The 19152-nt window shown below is 54.1% G+C and overlaps 2 protein-coding genes across 2 annotated transcripts; one reads left to right on the top strand and one right to left on the bottom strand.

Moving 5' to 3' along the window:
* Positions 1-1350: 1350 nt before the first annotated feature.
* On the top strand, positions 1351-9795 carry Calm3 (calmodulin 3). Its single transcript, XM_057756106.1, has 6 exons — positions 1351-1669; positions 5620-5650; positions 7488-7631; positions 7738-7844; positions 7997-8132; positions 8226-9795. Exons 1-6 carry the CDS (start codon positions 1667-1669, stop codon positions 8252-8254), a joined length of 450 nt encoding a protein of 149 aa, XP_057612089.1. The 5' UTR covers positions 1351-1666; the 3' UTR covers positions 8255-9795.
* A 4609-nt stretch (positions 9796-14404) lies between these two features.
* On the bottom strand, positions 14405-18738 carry Ptgir (prostaglandin I2 receptor). Its single transcript, XM_057762128.1, has 2 exons — positions 17749-18738; positions 14405-16633 (listed from the first exon to the last, which is right to left on the bottom strand). The coding sequence occupies exons 1-2, from the start codon at positions 18514-18516 to the stop codon at positions 16238-16240; spliced, it is 1164 nt and encodes a 387-aa protein (XP_057618111.1). The 5' UTR covers positions 18517-18738; the 3' UTR covers positions 14405-16237.
* Positions 18739-19152: the final 414 nt, after the last annotated feature.

The raw sequence follows: 19152 nt of genomic DNA, 5'->3' as shown, positions 1-19152 counted from the left end.
ACTGAGGCCAGCCTTATCTGCAGAGCGAGTTTCAGGACAGCTACGACTACACAGAGAAACCCTACACAGAGAAAAGGAGGAAGGGGAAGGAGGAGAGAGGAAGAATGAATGAATGAGGAGGAGGAGAAGAGAGAATTGATGAATAAGAAGCAAGAGGTGGAATCAATAAATGAGGGGGAGGAGAGAGAGAATGAATGAATGTCACCTCCTAATCTTTTGTTGTTGTTTTTAAGACAGGGTTTCTCTGTAGCTATGGGGCCTGTCCTGGAACTAGCTCTTGTAGACCAGGCTGGTCCCAAACTCGGAGATCAGCCTGCCTCTGTCTCCCGAGTGCTGGTATTAAAGGCACCACCACCGCCTGGCGTCACCGTCTATTCTAAACAAGGGAACTGCATAGTAGTTAGTATACAGTACTATATACTGTGCTATACAGTACAGTAGTCTCTGCTACCCTTATATAAGTTCTTTTTCTGTGTCTTGAATCCTAGAATAAGGAGTCACACTGTCTAAAGGACCAGAAAGGGAATGAGAACTGTGATGTCCCCAGCCCAGTCAAGCACCAAATCTCTGCATACAACAGTGCCCAATGAATGAATGAAAAGGTTTTACATCCAGAGACTGTCCTGGGTACAGGTCCTGAGAGGGTCAAGTGGAGATTCCTACATATTGCTCTAGTGCACCTTTTTAATTCCCATTTGTTTGTTTACATTTATACAGCGTTCAAATGGAGGTCAGAGGAATATTTGTGGGAGTCTGTTTCCCCTTCTGCCACGTGAGTTCTCAGAATCGAACTCATATCATCGCACTTGACGGCAAGCGCCTTCACCCGCTGAGTCATCCCAGCATACTGTACCGGCAGAGGATGGAACCTTCAGGAGAGGGACGGAACCTAGAAGACCCGGCCACTGTGAAGAGCCGGGCCAGGCAAGGCTCCCAGACCACAAGGTTTTGGATTAAACCATCTTGTATCTGCTCAAGGGGAGAGAGAAGAAAGTCCTTCTGCGTCTTTCTCCAGCCTTTTTGCTACTTCCAAGCCTCAGAGACAACGTATTTGCGTCTGCAACACCCACACCGTTTCCGTCTTCGCCTCTTTATGCCGCGCGGCCCCACAGAGCCACACAGCTCGTGCAGTCCCCCCACACACCGCTCAGTGGCTCGCCCCGGTTTGACGCATTGCAGGGAAGACCGGACCAATCGGCGTTGCGTTCTCATTTCCGCCACGAGGCGGGTCCAATAGCTGCGTGGCTCACAGAGGGACGAGTCACTCTCCGCCACCCGGTACCCCTCCGCCAAAGAGGAAAGCTGAGCGGATAGAAGAGGCTGAGAGCCCGGAGACCGAAAGTAGTCCTCGTGGCGGGGAGCGCGCGTGCGCTTGCGCGTGCCCGGCGGCCAATTCCCGGAGCGAAGAGCGCGGTCCTGGCGCGGAGGGATCCGGAGAAAGCCGCAGTGCAGCGGGAGTGCGCGGGCCGGGTGGGGCGGGGCCGGGCGAGGCGGGGCGCGAGAGGCTGCCGTTGAGGGACCGTTGGGGCGGGCGGCGGCGGCGGCGGCGCGCGCTGCGGGCAAAGAGTGTGGATTCGCGGACGCGCGGCGGAGCTCGAGCTGCTGCAGCTGCTGCCGCCGCCAGAGTAACCTCGATCCCCGAGCTCCGGACACCCGGTGCCTCGCCATGGTGAGTGAGGCGGCCGATGTCGGGAGGGGATCCCCCGAGATGGCGAGCGAACCTTGGGAGACAGAGACCGGGCCCCTCGGGATCTCCCAGGCCGCCCTTGGGACTTCTGGAAGCTACTTTATCACCAGGTTGAATTGGTGGGACCCCCAAACAGATAATCTGAGACTTCAAATAGGGGAACACTGGACACCCTCCCCCCCACCCCCGCGCGCGCGCAAGGAGCATTCTGATCTATCACGGGACGATTGATCTCAGAATCACATCCTTACCCCCTGACCAAGGGAGGAGAAAATAGAAAACGCCGGCGATGAAGGCGTTAGTTTCTGGAAGAATTCCTGGAGGGGTGGCCGTGGGTAGCTGAGCCTGAGTGGGAGAGGGGGCCGATCGGCTCCTCAGGGGTATTCTGCAGAGGAGAGAATAGATGGAGATGGGATCCGGGGTCACTTCTGCATACTAGACCCCGGTGAGGGAGGGGTCTCTCCAAGGACAAGCATTGCCGAGGAGGGGGGTCAGGTGCAGGCTAAGGTAAGGAGGAGCCGAGGTAGGTAGCTGCAGAGGCTTGAAGATGCTCTTGGAGCTTGCCGGGATCCACAGGGGGACTGAGGAGGATTGGTGTCCTCTTAGAGATGTTTTAAAGGAGTAGGAATGTGATCAGGGGTAGTGGGGGAACCAGGGAGTCTTGTGAAGAACTTGGTAGGGGGTAGCTAGGAAGGATTCTGAGGTTAAGGTTGTTGCACTACGAAGAGGGATTGAAGGGAGGGTTGATGAGGCGTGTTTTGTTTGGGTCGGTGAAAAACGGGGTTTCCAAGGTGAGGGATGGGGGATGACGCGTTTGGGTGGTGGGGGTGAGATTGGGCAGGCTTCTGGAGGAATGGTGGAGGAGACAATGAATGGTAGCTGAGGTAGGCCTAGGTTTAGAGGTGGCTGTCTCCAGGGAAAGGGCCCACACAAAAGCTGATGAAGAGTCTGGGTTGGTAGTGAGCTCCTGCAGAGGATCTGAAGGAATGGCTGCCCGGTCCCCTTTCCCTGGGAAGAATGGGGCTAGGCCAGGCTGAAGGCACCATGGCAGCAGGAGCGGGTGGGCGGAGTTGTTCAGGTCCCTATTGCGCACTGAAACTGCATGAAATGAGAGTGGGGTCAAAGTTTGGGGTGCACCAGATAAGCTATCTTGCTTAAGCCAGGAAGCCTGGCCCCCTTGTTGTCCCCTCTAAGCCAGAAGAACTGCCTTTTTCCTCCAGCTCCACACACCTGCTTCTCCTCACTGTGCCAAATGACAGTGCAGTACAGTACAGTGTGGTGTCAGTGACAGACGCCTAGTCCCATCCCCTCAGGGTGGGGGCTGCAGTGCTTCTCCAGAGAAGACCTTCAAGGGACTCTCTCATTGGCTTGAGGACCACTTATTCTTTAAAGGCCTCTTGCCCAGCTCCCCACAGCTAGAGCTTCTAGAGGCAAAACAGCAGACTACTTCCCTGGTCCTGCCACCCACAACATCCCCAGCCCCCCCAGGCTCAGCCTGGGAACCGTGTGCACCACCCTCCCTGGCAAAGCTGGGGAGGACAGGCAGCCGCCACCATGTATCAGATCTCATACTGCTGACACAGACCTGAGGGCTCCTCTTGCCGCCACCCCATTCCCCCCCCCCAGCAGAACCTTGCTAAAGGGGCCCTGCAGCTTGGGCAGCTACCAGCAACCCCCACTCCCCACCTCCAAAGGAGGGTCCCAGCTTTGGCCCTGACCAGCTTTTCTCTTTCTGTTTGTAATCAGCAGGATATTGGAGGGAAGAATCCCTAGTAACTGGCCTTGGACTTTGGCCTGAGCTCTGTGGCTCCTCCTTGGCCCGGGTGAGGGGCCCTGGTCTTGGTTTCTGAGCTCATTTAACAGGGCTTTTCTGGCACCCGCTGGGGACTGGGACAAGACAGAGAAATAATCCCCTCTTCCCTCCCCACCCCAAGTTGCTTTTTCTTGTCCAGCCTCTCTCTGGAGCCTGAGATGAAGGTTCGGGAAAACGCAGAGTTATTCTTCAGTGAAAGCCAATGGTCTGGGCTGGGAAGGGCCTCCAGCAATAGTCAGCCTTACTTCTTGGGCCGTTCGTTTTCCAGGCCAACAGCCCTACTGGGATGTCTTGTGGACTTTCCTTGATGGAGCAGGGGAAAGGGCTCCCGGATGTCAGGGAGAGCGTCTGACAGGCCCTCCACAGAGCCAGAGCCACGCCTATTTGCAGCAACCGTGACAGTGCCTCTGCAGCTTCCAGCTCTTTGGGAAGAAATGGCACATAGCAGCCGGGCATCCTTGGCTCTTCTGCAACCTGCCTTGGCCTTCTTGCCCCCATTTCCCCTTTAGTGTCACCAAAAGGGCGAGAGAGCAGGGCTTCTTGCAGACAGCACTGTGTGATAGGAAGGTCCCGAGTGGACTCTTTTCCCATACTAGGCCCATGGAAGAGAATGAAAAGCAGATGGGCTCCATAGCTGTCCTCCCCGCTGCTCCTCTCTGCTTCCTCCTCCCCTCCCCCAGCACAGGCTGGCCTCGGTAACCAGAAGCCCATTCTCTTCTCACTTTCTGGAAGCAGCCAGCAGCAGTGTCCTCAGGTGTCAGAACCAAGGGGTGGGCCTGGGCGCCTTCTCCCACACTTGAGCTCAGGAGGGCAGTTAGAGCAAGGGCTCCTTGGCCCAGGCCACCAGGTCAGGGTTAGGAAGCCCACCACTCTGAGTCATTTTTGATAGCCGTGCAAGGACTATCCATTTTGCCTTTGCTATCTCTACTCCCCACTCTCACCCCCGCAGGCATCTCCCCGCTTTCCCCATCACTTTGACTCCTCTGATACTTTATGTTTGGGGCTTGGTCTCAGGTTCTCGTCCTCCAGATTAAACAGTATCCTCCAGTGTGCATCATTATGAATATGGAGTGGGGTGGGCTAGTGTTTGCAAGACCTGCTCAAGGGGTAAGGGTGAGCAGTGTTTGTGGCCTTTGCTAGAAGCTCCAGAACCTTAGTAGAATGATATGCATGACTGCCGTAGTTCATTCCATTTCTGGGGCCGCCAAGCTCAGGCTGGGACCCTGCTGTGGCCTTCGTACTCCTTGCCCTCATGGAAAAAGGAAAGGAAGTGTCGTGGACTACAGTGGCCCAGGGATTCTCACAGCAGAAATAAAATTAGCCTCATAGCTTAGAAGTTGGGATCCAACCCCCATTCACTCCTTCCTCTAGGACCTCTGCACCGCAAACAACCAGGGCTGTAGTGAGGAAGAGCTGAGCACTTTACCTCCTCCATGCAGCCCTAGATGAAGCAGGTGCTGAAGCCTGGACTGAAAAGGGTTAAAAACTGCAGTGCTGAATTGGAAAGGCTGAAGCCCAAGCAGACTTCAGTCCTTTGCCACCATGGTTGCCTGCTGCAGTCACTTCCTGTCGCTTGCCCCTCTTACCCAAAAGTAACGACAGAATGGTGCCCTATTCCTACCTGGCACGTGAGTGGCTAGAGCAGCCTCTCCCCTGACCAGGGTTCTTTCAGGCCCTGGAGCAACCAGTTAAAAGAAGTGTTGACAGTCTAGTATCTCCAAATGAGAAGCTAGCGAAGATAGCCCCAGGCAGTTTCCCTTCACCCTACCCAAGGACTGGCCTGGAGCCTTCTAGAGCACTTGATGAGGCCTCTAGGGCAGCTGCTTCTTGCCTCAGCCTCTGGGGCTCCCTAAGCGCAGCCTCAGCACTGCGTGCTCTGTATCCAGGTTGGCGTTGGAGCAGCCCTGCTCCCTGGCTGGGTGCTTCCTCAGCCCGCCTGTGGTTGCAGCCCACCCTAGCACCTGACTATCCTAGGCCCTGACTCGGGCACGTGCTTCCCTCGCCCAGCAGGTGCACCTTATGAAAGTGGCCTCAGCAGAGGGGTCTGGGCAGGGGCAGGACACCACATCCCAGGTGGGTGGCTTATTCCTGCGACTTACTCTCCTTCCTCCTTTTCCAGGCTGACCAGCTGACTGAAGAACAGATTGCAGGTGAGTGCCACTCTGAAGCAGGATCTTAGCTAGCCCCTGATCTGATGACGCTGTCCAGGCCTGCAGCTAGAATGCTGATGAATGTGCAGAAACGCTTAGCGGGCACTGCCACACCTTCCCCACAGCCCTCGGCCAGGCTGCAAGGGCTGTCAGTCTCCTCCTGGGGCCTTGAAATGAAGGAGATGAAGCTCTCCTGCACGTCCTACCCGGCCAACCAAACTGAGGAGGTGTACCCCTACCTCCCTTGCTATTGGCTGGCCACTCCCACCTCCACTGCTCACTTGTTTCCTTTTTTTCCTCTTCCTACCCTGTCTCTGATAGAGTTTAGCTTTCCTGACCCCACCTCAAGCAGAGCTCTCCTTTCTCTCCAGCACTCCTGCCTGTCTGATGGGCCACAGATGTTCTGTTTGGTTTTTTTCCCCCGTTATTGCCTAGCACCAGGAATCAGTTCCTAGAGCATAGCACTTGGTTGTGTTAGCTGCTACTATATCCTCAATGCCTGGAGCATAGTGGGCACCCCATAAATTCTTCCTGCATAAACAACAATCTCCTGCTTCACATAAGCTAAACAAACACCCCTAGACCCCATGTGGCTTTATTTTTGTAACTCTGCCCCCAACCCAAGCCCCCAGGAAGACCAGCTGCGGGACTGATGGAGCCACGGACTAGGTTTCTGTGCTTCTGCCCCTCCCCCTCCATAGCCTGAGGCATTCCTGGGACATCTCCTAACCACAGGTTGCCACACAACTGACCAGAGGCCAAAGTAAGAGAAGAGAAGGTCTCTGCCCTCAGCTTTGCTGTCCATGACCTATTAGGAGAGGACCTGTTTTCTCAGTCACACTTTGGCCCTGATCAGCTAGAGACCCACCAAGGAAAGCTGAAAGATTAGAATTGTTTATTGGTCATGAGCTCATGGGTCACATGACCCGCTCTTGACTGCCTGCCCCACTACCAGCATCCTCAAGGAGACTTGGACTATTTCCCCAAGCCCAGAAGCTCAGGTCACAGCTGCCCAGCAGTGTGTGTCCCTTCCATCCCCAGCCTGGCCCTCCTATAACACAAACACCTCGCTTTTCACCCTGAGCCCATTAGCAAACCGTCCACCACCCCCGCCCCCAGCCCACACCCTCTTGAGAACAGGCTGCCAGGCATCTGTTCTCAGAGGGTTTGGGGGTGGGGAGCTCTGGGTGCCAAAGTGGGCCCAGTGGGAGGGCAGGAGCCACATGCTTCTCTCCCTTTTCCTGATGCGGCCCCAGCTGTGGCCTTCCCACTCAGCACCACACTCCTGGTCTCCTGACTTGGCAGGCATCCCCCTTTGCCTCCCAGCCCCTCAGCCCCACATACTGCCCATCAACCAAGCCCTGCTGTGGACCGCCCCACATGTCACCGCCCCCACAGGCTTGACGCCTCCTCTGGAAGCTGGTAGCACCCACTGCTGGGGACTGGGCTGGCAGTGCACAACAGAAGGAATTTGGTGTAACAATTTCCCTTTGAGGTTGACACAAAGCCTCTGCAGTCTCCCCTCTCCTCGTGCCACTTGACCTTGGCTAGTGAACTTCAGATGGAGAATTGTCTTGCCTCTTAGCCGCTCCATCACTTTGGTCCAGTGCATCATTTGAGAGAGAGGCCAAAGCCAGGGACCACAAAGAAATGGAGAACTATGAGAGGACAGCTGTCAGGCCAGATCACTTGGCTCGATGGGCTGAGGAGGAAAGAGTGAAAGAAGGCAGGGGTACCCTGAAGAGTGGGAGCCCTGACCCCTGTGTCTTCCTCCTCCTCCTGAAGATAGGTGACTACTGTAACCCTTGGCTGCTGGTACATTCCTTTCTTTCCTCAGAGTTCAAGGAAGCCTTCTCCCTCTTTGACAAGGATGGAGATGGCACCATTACCACCAAGGAGCTGGGGACTGTGATGCGATCGCTGGGGCAGAACCCTACTGAGGCTGAACTGCAGGACATGATCAATGAGGTGGACGCTGATGGTGAGCTCCTAAGAGTGTGCTCACCCACTCTGCTCACTTGTGACCTCGGGGAACTGTTACCTCTCCTACAAGGCTCTGGGTAGCACCTACCTCTCTGCATTTCCAGGCAATGGGACCATTGACTTCCCAGAGTTCCTGACTATGATGGCCAGAAAGATGAAGGATACAGACAGTGAGGAGGAGATCCGAGAGGCCTTCCGTGTCTTTGATAAGGTAAGCAGTCAGTCCCTATTACAGATGCCTAAACAGTAAAGCCAAAGTTCCCTCTGCACTTCCAGAACCCCTTCTCCTAGTATGTGGGGGAGGCCACTACAGTTCTCCAAGCAGGGGAAGCTGAGTGACAAGCCTTGGTCCCCACACCCCAGGATGGGAACGGCTATATCAGTGCCGCTGAGCTGCGTCACGTCATGACAAACCTGGGGGAGAAGCTGACGGATGAGGAAGTGGACGAGATGATCCGAGAGGCTGACATTGATGGAGATGGCCAGGTCAATTATGAAGGTGAGTTGTGTTGGGCAGGTCCTCCATGCCCTGGAGCTGGGAGGCTCACAGGGGTTTAGCTTGTGGTAGACTCAACTCCACATCTCTTGGCAGAGTTTGTACAGATGATGACTGCGAAGTGAAGGCCCGGGCAGCTGGCCATGCCCGTTCTCCTGATCTCCTCTCGCGCTCTCCTCTCTTCAACACTCCCCTGCGTACCCGGTTCTAGCAAACACCAATTGATTGACTGAGAATCTGATAAAGCAACAAAAGATTTGTCCCAAGCTGCATGACTGCTCTTTCCCCGTCCTCCTGACTGTCCCTCCATGCCCCTCATCGCTTCCTTTGGCCTCCCCCCTTCCGTTCCCATTTTCCAGGCCTGATGCATTCATAAGGCGAACCCCATTGCCCTGGGGAGCCTCTGCCCTCCTCCTCCAGCCCGGATGGCTCTCCTCTGTTTTTGGTTTGTTTCCTTCTGTTTGCCCTTCTTTGGGTGCTGGGGTGACCACCAGTCCTGTCCCTGCCCAGTGGGGAGGGGAGCCAGGCTTTTGCCACGTGGAGGAGCATGTCCTCTGCCACTGTTGCATGCACCCCGGCCCTGTGATTCTATGTGCAAACCCAGCAGCCTGTGGGGCGGGGTGCCAAGAGGGGGTGTTCCAGGACTGAGAGTTGAGGAAGTATGGCAGTGACAGGATGTGACCCAGGATGGGGGTGGGAGGGTTGGGAAGGGGCAGGAAGGTCTTGGAAGCTAACATGCTTTCACTACTGGAGGGGGACGGACAGAGCGGACAGCACTCGGGTCTGTTCTGAAACCATCTGGCTGGCTTTCTGAGGTCAAGCTGGGTGGGGGACTGTCATTGGCCATGATGCCGATCACACTTGCCCTCATCACTCCAGCGATCTCACGCTGTTCTGTAAATACCTGGTGCTAACATCCCATGCCGCTCCCTCATGGCGCCCCCAGCCACCTGCCCAGTTCAGGGCTGGTCCAAGAATGATGTGGGGGATGGTCGCTGTGTAATGTGCTGGTGATCTTTTTTCTTCTTCCCCTTTATGCCCCTTAAAACTTTGATTTTTGTCCCTAACATGCCGGGCCAACTAAAGGAAGGGTGGGGAGAGGGGAGATGAGCCCCACCATGCTCACAAGAACCAACCTGCAATAAACACTTCTGTGGGCCACCGCGCAGAGCACGCAGCGGGCACCTCCTGCCCCTCCGTGGTGACTTGGCATTGCTTTCTGCCCGCCTCTGCCCTCCTCACCCTGCCTGCCCCACTCCCCGGCGGAGAGCATGATCCGCGCCCTTGCTTCTGACTCTAGCCTCTGGGACATATGTCAGTCAACGTGGGCAGTTCAGTCTGGGTTCGTTTCCTTTCTCTGTTCTCATCCGGCCCCCCAGGGCGATCACGTTGCTTTTGCTGGGACCTGCCCAGCTTTGAGACTCCTTTCCACCCCTTGGCACCAGCCTTGAGGGAGGGAAGGACAGGGCATATCGGGAGACCCAGCCAAGAGCTGAGGGTAAGGGCAGGTAGGCGTGAGGCTGTGGACTTTGCGGAATGTTTCGGTTTTTGTTTTTTTGTTTTGTTTTTTTTTTGTTTTTGTTTTTAAACCGGGCAATATTGTGTTCAGTTCAAGCTGTGAAGAAAAATATATATCAATGTTTTCCAATAAAATACAGTGACTACCTGTCTGGACTCTTCCATCTGCCCTTAACCTTCCTCTATGGACAGGTCACCGAGGATAGGTACTACCCTGGCCCAGCAGTCTGGGTCTGTCTGGGTGAGGACTTCAGAGATAGGCCCACCATCAGGAGAGCTCCCAGAGGCACCTGACCCAACATGAAGAAAGGGTATTACAGCCAAAGGGAACTAGGGAAACCTTGTGACTGGGGAACAGATTGTGAGGGGCCAAAGACTGGTTGGAACAGAGGGTGACAGGTTCTTCATGGGTGAGTCTCGCTGGTGGCCTCCCTCCTATGACACCAGTTAATCACTGACAGCATATGTAATGACAGGAGTGCCCCAGAGGATCTTGAGCAGTTGTGACTCACCCCTAGGGTCGTGTTCAGGGCCAGCCTGGGCTTCAGAGAGACCCAGTCTCATTTGAAAAAAACAAAAACTCCAATCAGTTGCAGGGCACAGCTGCTCACTGACTTCCTGCACTTCGTGAGGCTGTGGAGAGAGGCCTCCAGTTCTCTGGAGCTGCAGCAGAGGGATGTGGTAGGGTGTGCAAAAAGAGCTCCCAGCTGCAGGCCGCTCTCACCTCCTGATTTCAAGGGGGCCAGAGAGGTGGCTCAGCAGCTAAGAGCCCGACAGCCACATAAGCTGTAGGGCACAACTGTAGTCCCAGCACTCCTATGGTGAGATCCCAGAGTCTGCTTCAAAGCAGGTGGAGAAGAACCTGTTGGCCACACCTGTACTCCTACAGGATAGATGGGGCCACTGGGGCCGCATCCTACTTAGTGGAGCAGTGGCTTTTTCCCTGGGCCTCAGTTTACTAAAATGGAAAGTAATTCCTGAACTACTAGAAATAAGCTCCAGGTTGTGCCACCATGTGTTCATATCCTCACCCTGCTTTGGCTTAGGAGCTGGAGTCTTGGTTTGTTTTTTTCCTGACAGGAAGCCTGAGCAGGTAAAGCCTGCCACTTGGAAGTGACGGTAGAATCAAACTTTCCTCTCCTTCTCACTGGGCTTCCAGATGCTGAGCATTTAACCACAGCATACCCCCAGTCCACCCCCACCACAATGAATCCTTACCAATGTTTGGGAAAACTTATTAGATGAAGACAGGTCACATTATTAAATAGCCATCACACTGTCCCCTCTTATCTTTTATAAAACAAAGACACCCCACACAGAGCTTGTAACAGTCCCAGGGTGAACAGTGAGGCCAGGCAGCTAGCTACAACTCCAGGCCAAGGAAGCACTTAAGGGGAGCAGTCATGTCCAGATCAGGCTCCCAGATCTAGGTCCCTGGCCTGAGACAGGGGAGCCAAGGAGGTGCCAGGCAGAGTCCCCTCAGAGTCCAAGCAGCCACCTCTGTCATTCTCAGAATGACCAGCAGGTGGAGCCATGAGGCCAGAAGGCCTGCTGCTCAGGCCCTTGGGACTGGTACATATTAGTGTTGCGTTCTTTAACAGTTTTTTACAACTTAGCTTGATTAGCAACCTAGGAAGCCCTCAGCCACCACTGTCTGCAGTTCAGTGCAGTTGGAAGATGGGTGGTGTGACTAGCGTTGGAGCTGAAGCACATGCTCGCCTTGGCTAGGCTCACTCCCTGGCCTCACTGGTTTCCTTCTCAGCAAACTGGCCCTGCGCCTCAGCATGGCTCCTGCTGTTCCTGATGCGTGTCTGTTCTCTCTACAATACAGCCACAACTAGAAGATGCTAATGACTTAGTGCCTCCACAGCCTCCACGCATCCCTCATGCTCCTAGAAAGTTGCAACTTCTGTTGTACACGACCTTAGTCAGCTCCCCCGTAGGTTCTGGGTCACTGTGTGGAGTTACTCCCATCAGGTCACAGTCCTATCTGTAGTCTTGTCCTTTTCTGTGCTGGGCATGGAACCCATGGTCACGAGCATGGGAAGCAAACCATCTCCCTCTGAGTCACGTTTCCAGAACTTAGTGGTGTGCTGCTTTTTTTAAAAAAGTCATTTCTGTATTTGTTTTATTGAGACAAGGTTTCTCTGTATATCCCTGACTATCCTGGAACTTGATCGGTAGACTGGGCTGGCCTCAAACTCAGAGAGCTACCTGCCTCAGCCTCCCAAGTGCTGGGATTAAAGGCAGTGCCACCACCACCCAGCTACTTTTTATTTTCTTTAATTTGGTTTGGTTTGAGAGAGGGTCTCATGTAGCCCAGGCTGGTCTAGAACTCACTATGCAACTGAAGATGACCTTAAACTCCTGATGCTCTTGCCTCTACCTTGAGTGCTGGCATTACAAACATGTACCACCACACCCAGCTTCAAAAGGTGCTGGAGATGGAGCCCAAGGCTTTGAGCATGCTAAGTCAGCAACTCTACCAGCTGAGCCACATCCCCAGACTGCCTTTGATTTTCTTGAGACAAGATCTTGCTAAGTAACCTAGGCTAGCCTCCAGCTTCAGGCAATTCTGCCTTGGCCTTCCAAGTGCAGAAATGAAAGGTATTTGTCATACGCTCAGCTTGTACATGTTGTCAGTTCAGTGCTAGGAAGAAAAGAAAGAGGGCTGGCAAGATGGTTCAGCAGATAAAGGTGCTTGCCACCAAGCCTGAAACCTAAGTTCAGTTCCTGGAACCGACATAGTAGAGAACTGGTTCCTGAAAGTTGTTTTCTGACCTCTGTATGCTCACTGGGGCATATGTACACACGCACGCACGCACGCAAAGTTAAGTGTAAAAGACTTGTAAAGAAATGAATAGAGAAGTTTTATCAATAAAGTCAAAGACATGGAAGTTGAAGCGGGTTAATTGGGAGAAGCGGGTCAGAAGAGTGGGAGAGGATGAGAGGGTTCTGGGGTGAACTGACCGCGCTACTTTGTACGTGTTATAAAATGGCGACAGACCCACCCCCAACAGGTGCCTGGGACTTTTTCCCCACACATCCATGTCCGATGTTCTCTCTGTCCACAGCACAACTTGTGATTTCATGTGTAAGATGCTTCCTCTAGCACATACTGATGTGATTATTCAGTCGTTGTCCCTCTGGACTGTGAGCAAAGTTAGGGCCAAGGCTGTGTTCTTTTTGCTCCATCAGACACTGAGTAGCCTCTGGCTCACAGTGGACCCAAGGGAAAGTATGACGAATTAGTAACACATGAGAGGCCCGAGAAACCAGTGAGGCATTGGATCTCAAAGTCAGAACTTAAAACAGAAACACTCCCTGCTACTCGGCTGGATTGCTTCCTAAATCCTTAGCCCGGTGCAGTCACCACCTCCAAGAAGCCCTCACTGCTGTCCCTCTGCCCTTCCCGAGCCCTGACCACATGAGCACAGGGCTGTGAGCCCCAGAAGAGCAGAATCAGGGTTGTGTCTGCCACTGGCATGTCCCCAGCATCACAACGGTCAGGTCAAGATGGGTGAGAGGGTAGACGCAGGTATATCCTGGCAGGCTGCCGTCGTGGCACTGAAAGGGGTCAGAAAGCGGTGGGGAGGAAGCAAAGTTTAAGTGATATTTTTTCCATTTTCTAGGGTGCTAGGTGTTGACACCCAAGGCTCACACTCCACCCCTGAGCAGGAAAGCCCCCGCCACCACCCAGTTCTGAAGATTGAATATGGAGCCCAGGGCCCCAACTAGGCAAGCGGTGGCTACTGAACCACATTTTTGTTTGTTTGGTTTTGTTTTTCGAGACAGGGTTTTTCTGTGTAACTTTGGAGCCTGTCCTGGAACTCACTCTGTAGGCCAGGCTGGCCTCGAACTCAGATCCACCTGCCTCTGCGAGTGCTGGGATTAAAGGCGCGCACCACCACCACTCCACTTGAACCACATTCTTTTAATCCAGAGCTGGCCTTACATTCTCCGTTGCTGGGGATAGACCTGGACCTCCTATTCTACTGCCAAAATTGAGACCACAGGTGTGCGCCACCATGCTTTGCTCGTTTGTTCTGAGATAGTGCCTTCCTGTATAGTCTAAATTAGCTCAACCTCTCCAGCACTGAAACTTAGGTGTAAGCCCCTGTGCCCAGCTGACCTTTTGTTTTGTTTTGTTGAAGACAGGGTTTCTCTATGTAACCTCCCTGGCTGTTCTGGAACTTGTTCTGTAGATTAAGCTGGCCTCGAACTCACAAAGATCCACCTGCCTCTGTCTCTCGAGAGCTGGGATTAAAGGCGTGTGGTACCACCACCCAGCCAGCTAACTTTTTGTTAATAACTTCAACTAAGATACTGTCATTCTGCTGGGATTGATTTGAAGCTAGGCATGGTGACCTATACCTATAACTCCAGCCTAGGGAGGTAGAAGGATCAGGAATCCAAGCTTATCCTCTGCTACCTGACAAGTTCCAGACTAGCCTGGGCTCCATGAGACCCTATCTAAAGATGTTTAAAGTGCTCTGGATGACGGTTCCGTGAGTGAAAGCCCTGGCAGTGCAATCATGAGCTCCAGATGCTAGCACCCTCAAAGCAAGCTGGGTGTCTCAAAGCACCTATAGCTCCAGTCCCAAGGAATCCAGTGCCCTCTTCTGGCTTCTGAACATGCAAAGATGCACAAATGCACACCCGAGCACATGTGCATGCATGCACACACATGCGCACGCACACACACACATCTAAGAAAATAGCATGAACGTTTCTAGAAGCTTTCATTATTTTTCAGCATTACATTTTTTTATTCTGTTAAAATACCCGTAAATAAAAATGACCATTTTAACCATTTGCTATTCACAGACAATTATAGATTCAATGGTGTTTAGACCATTTACTGTCAGCAGCTACTGACATCCTGTACCTTCCAGTACCTTCAGACAGAGCACCTCAGCCTAGTTGGTTTTATGATTTTGTTTGTTCGGTTATTTGGTTTGGTTTTTCGAGACAGGCTTTCTCTGTGTAACAGTCCTAGCTGTCCAGGATCTCGCTCTGTAGACCAGGCTGGCCTTGAACTCAGAGATCTGCCCGCCTCTGCCTCCCAGGTGTGTACCACCATGCCCAACTTGTTTTATGATTTTATCCGTTGTTACTTGTGTTTGGAGAGTGAGTCTCAAATACCCCAGGCTGACCTTGAATGCCCTATGTAATACTTAGGGATGACCTTGAATTGCACCCCTCCTGCCTGAGCACACGCATGCAGGGATCACAGGCCTGCACCTCTGCACCCAGCTGACCTGTTTCCTGACACTCCTGCCTCTTCCTGAGAATGATCAGAAACATATTTACTAGGGGTAAGAAAAGTTAAAACAAACCCTTTGTTCTCTAATTGTGCTTGCCCATATGACAGTACTGACAGCAATTTCCTTCCAGGTCCCGTGCTGAGTTGCTCTTTTTGGGGGGAGGGTGTCATTCAATCCTCACAGCATCCCTGTCAGATAATAATGAAAAGGAAGCTGAGAGAGAGGCCTAAGAAAACGGTAGACATAGACTGCTCCACATTTCCATTGTGTGACCAGGCTAGGAGATTGGCCTCTCTGGGCTTTGGTCCCAGCTGCCCCTAAAGGCTCCGTTAATATGGTAAATATGCTGCCAAGCAGATGGAGTGGGAGGGTGAGTGACCCGAGTAGCTGAGAAATGGGAACCAGGGCAGCAGTGAGGAGCATCGCTGTGCACCCTCCCTCCAGCTGACTGAGTCACTTCCCTTCATGCTAGTCAACTCATTCCCAGGCTCCCTGGCTTCTTTGCTTGGAGGCCGGGGAGAGTGGACGCCTGCTGCCTTCAGGCTCCCGCAGGTGTTTGTTGAGTGAATGAGTGAAATCTTTGTGGTGGTTCCGAAGATGGTGAGTTGAGGTCCAGTTCTAAAAGGAGGCAGTTGTTTGTTCCAGGATGGAGAGACAGGCTTGGGACATTCATCAGCACCATCTCTGGCTTGCCCCCTGCCTCCTCCCCCAGAGTTCACATAGCATACGTCTCCCGAGCTGTGGTGTTTCTCAGGCCATTTCTGTGCCAGACACATGTCCAGTAATGTCACCGGCAGAGCAGTGGCCTTCCCTTCTCATTTCCTTTTGCGGTTGAGGACCCCAAGTCAGATAGCGGATGGGAAATGGAGGAGGGCAGGAACGGTTCTGAGAGAGGTTGCTGGAATGGCTTGGGACAGGGCATGACTGTGTGTCCCCTGGGGACCCAGGGTAGGCATCCAGGGGTCCCTTTAGTTGAAGTGGGGAGCAGCATACTGGAGTCCACAGAAGCCACTGGAAACTTTTCTGCTTCCTAAATATTTGGACAGTGAGATAGATGGGAGAGCTCAGAGCCAGAGCAGCCTGGCCAGGCCCCAGTTATTTTGAGAGAATCTTTCTTGAGAGCCACAGAACGTGCCTCCAGCATCCCTCGCCCTCTTCCCAAGGCCTGTAGCCTCCGTCCCAAAGGAGGAAAACAGCAGCAGACACTCCCAGACTTTGGGGATTAGATATGTGGCTCCCACCATCATCAGTTGAGTCCCTGATCTTCTGGCTTCTGATCCTGTGACCCTGGGCCCAGGATGGCATGCAGGACCAGCTTAGATGTCAGCAGAGGGAGCAAGCAACCATGGCTTCTCTTTTGGATGGCTTGCCCACAGAGCAGCTGTCGCCCCCAGACAGAGGCACAGCAGTCAATGGTGCCACCTGCCCGGTGCCCCAGGATGTCAGGGGCACCCAGTTCCCTTCCTTAGCCTGGAGAGCAGTGGGAGCCAGTGGGTCTCTTCTCCCCAATGAGGGCTGGGAAAGGGTTGTCTGTAAGTCCCCATGGACAGAACGGGCACATAAACAACATAGCCAGAGCTTGAGGCGTTGGAAGACAGCCTTTCGGAAAAGGATGAAGACCCAGGGGTCCAGGATGGGGTTGAAGGCATTGAAGCGGAAGGCGAGGAGGTCCCCCATCTCACTGCTGTCCGGGGCAATGGCCTGGGTGAAGCCTCGGATCTGAAGGGCAGGGCAGATGCATCATGGGTTTGTCCTCCCTCATCCCTGTACCCTGCTTCCCATGTCTTGCCCACAGGGAAGAGGAGTTGTGGCGGGTCAGAGGGGAAGGAAATGAGATACGATGAAGAGAGATGCAGACTGGATTGCCAGTGTGTGCATGCATCTGGAGATGCAGACTGGATTGCCAGTGTGTGCATGCATCCAGAGATGCAGACTGGATTGCCAGTGTGTGCATGCATCCGGAGAGCGGCAGACAGAAAAGCCCCCAGGAAACAGCTAACGGCAGGCAGAGGAAAGATGGGGCTGGGGCAAAGGCTACCCATCTACCAGACCCACCCTTTGCAGCTAAGATGACCTCCCCCAACCCCCACAGATGCCTAAGCCCTCTAGGGCTCCCCAAACCTCATGTAGAGCCACCCTTGGGGGTGGGTTTGGCAGTCACGGTTAGCCCTCAGAAGGTTTAAACTCTCCAAATCTATCCCAGTCCCCATTCTGAGACCCAGCATAGAAGTGTGACTAGAGGGTGTCACCCGCACTGGCTGTTGTAGTAGGAGGGACAGCACAGGGTCCCTGTGGGGAGCAGCAAGGGTGGGGAAGACAAGGGTGGGGTCTGGGCTCAGAGAATGGGAGCTCGTGGTTGTATGCTTAGATGAGAGAGCAGGATGGAGGCTCCGTTTGTGTGATCACAGGCAACACTCGCTATCACCCTCCTGTAAAAGAGGATGGGACTTTGGTGTCATTTCCTGCCTGGTGCTTCTGAAATGATTGTGTAAGGTCAACTTGAAATTTATCTGAAGAGGCATTTGGAAGCCGTTAAGCATTGTGTTGGCAGAAAGCAAGTGTTCATGAATCGTTTGGATCCTGTTCTCTCCATAATGGTGTGTTTGATTGGGAAGCGGGGCTGAGAGGGGACAGCTAAGGGCTGGGGGGGACGTCTAGTGGAGAAAAGAAAGTGGGGAGACTTCTTAAAGTGGTCAGTTATTGGGTGGAGCGCACAGTTACTGTCTCACCCTTTTTGAGCCTCGGTTTCCACATCTGCCAAGTGGGCATGACAGATGAAGAACAGAGCTGCCCTCCTCCTCTCCTCCTGCACCTCAGTTCCAAGAGACACTCACCGTGAGAGGCAGGGAGCACACAGCCATGATGCCTGTCATGAGGGCCAGCAGAATCAGGTGGTCAACTTCATCCTCCCGGGCCCGAGAGGTCGGCACCAATGAGCCATGGTGGCGTCTCTGCTGGCGGTACATGTGGCAGAGGCTGAGAGTGACGGAGCCATTGCAGAAGAAGATGGAAGTCACCAGCAGGGCCACGAGACTGGCATAGGCCAGGGAGAAGGCACAGCCACCAGGCTGGGTGGAGCGCATACGGATGAAGCACCAGCTCCCGGGACAGTACTGCTGATGCTCGCCTAGGCCCAGCAGGGGCAGAGAGCAGAAGAGGCAACAGAAAGCATAGATGCCAGGCAGGGCCAAGCGGGCACAGCGTGGCCCGTCCAGCTGGGCGTACAGGTAAGGATGACTGAGTGCCAGGCATCGCTCCACAGCCATGGCAAAGAGAATGAGCGTGGAGGCCAGGCCAAAGAAAGTCATGGCAAAGGCAAACGTGTCGCACAGCGCCGACCCACCGTGGGCTAGGCCCAGCAGGGAGCTGTTTCGAGCATAGGCCACGAACACTGCGGGGCTCAAGAAGCACGTGCCCAGAAGGTCTGTCACCGCCAGCCCAGTGACCAGCACTGCAAAGGCCGATGGGTGTGACTTCCGTCTCGCACCCAGGATGCCCAGTGCCAGCCCATTGCCCACCACGCCGGCCACGAACATCAGGGTGCTGGTGGCAGGTCCTACCGAGTCTCGCACGTAGGTGAGGTTCCGGCAAGAATCTGCCATGCCCTGCCACTCTCTGACACCCAGGGGTGGCAGGTGGGTGAGTGGTACCAGGATGTCCACTGCTGGCCACAATCGTCACAGCAACCAGGATCTGCCCGTCGGTCCCCAGTTTCCCCGAGTGCTTCTCGGTCTTCGTGTTTTGTCTTCTCTAGTGCTTGCCACTCTTCTGTTTCTGCCCTTCCTTCTCCTGATGTCTCTCCCTTGTCCCCTTGTACACTTGAGTTCCCACTACCCCAGTCCCTCCCTCTACAGCTCTCTGCCCACCCCTTACATTTCTGCTTTCCGGACCCTTCAGCACTTCTGCCTTCTCTGCCGGTCCGGCCCCTCAGTCTCCTGTCTGTGGGTTTGTGTAGGTCTCAGTCAGCTTCTCCCTCCTAGGGCCCGCCCTCCTCCTCATCTTGCCTGCTGCCCCAGCTTTTTTTCATTTCCTCTCTGCCCCGCCCTCCTCCTCTGTGCTGGTCTCTAGAGGCCCCCTTGGGCTCCCTGCCTGCTTTCCCTGGCTTGTACCCCATCCCCTTCTCTGAGCATCCATCCCTTGCCTCTGCCCAGTCCCCTCCTCACACAATCCCCCCCCCCCCGTGTCACCTGCTGCCACCATCCCACACTCAGTCTCTGCTGTTTTTCACACGCTCTAGC

The sequence above is a fragment of the Chionomys nivalis genome, chromosome 2 (assembly GCF_950005125.1).
Source record: "Chionomys nivalis chromosome 2, mChiNiv1.1, whole genome shotgun sequence".
NCBI lineage: Eukaryota > Metazoa > Chordata > Mammalia > Rodentia > Cricetidae > Chionomys > Chionomys nivalis.
This window is presented reverse-complemented; position numbering and strand designations above follow the sequence as displayed.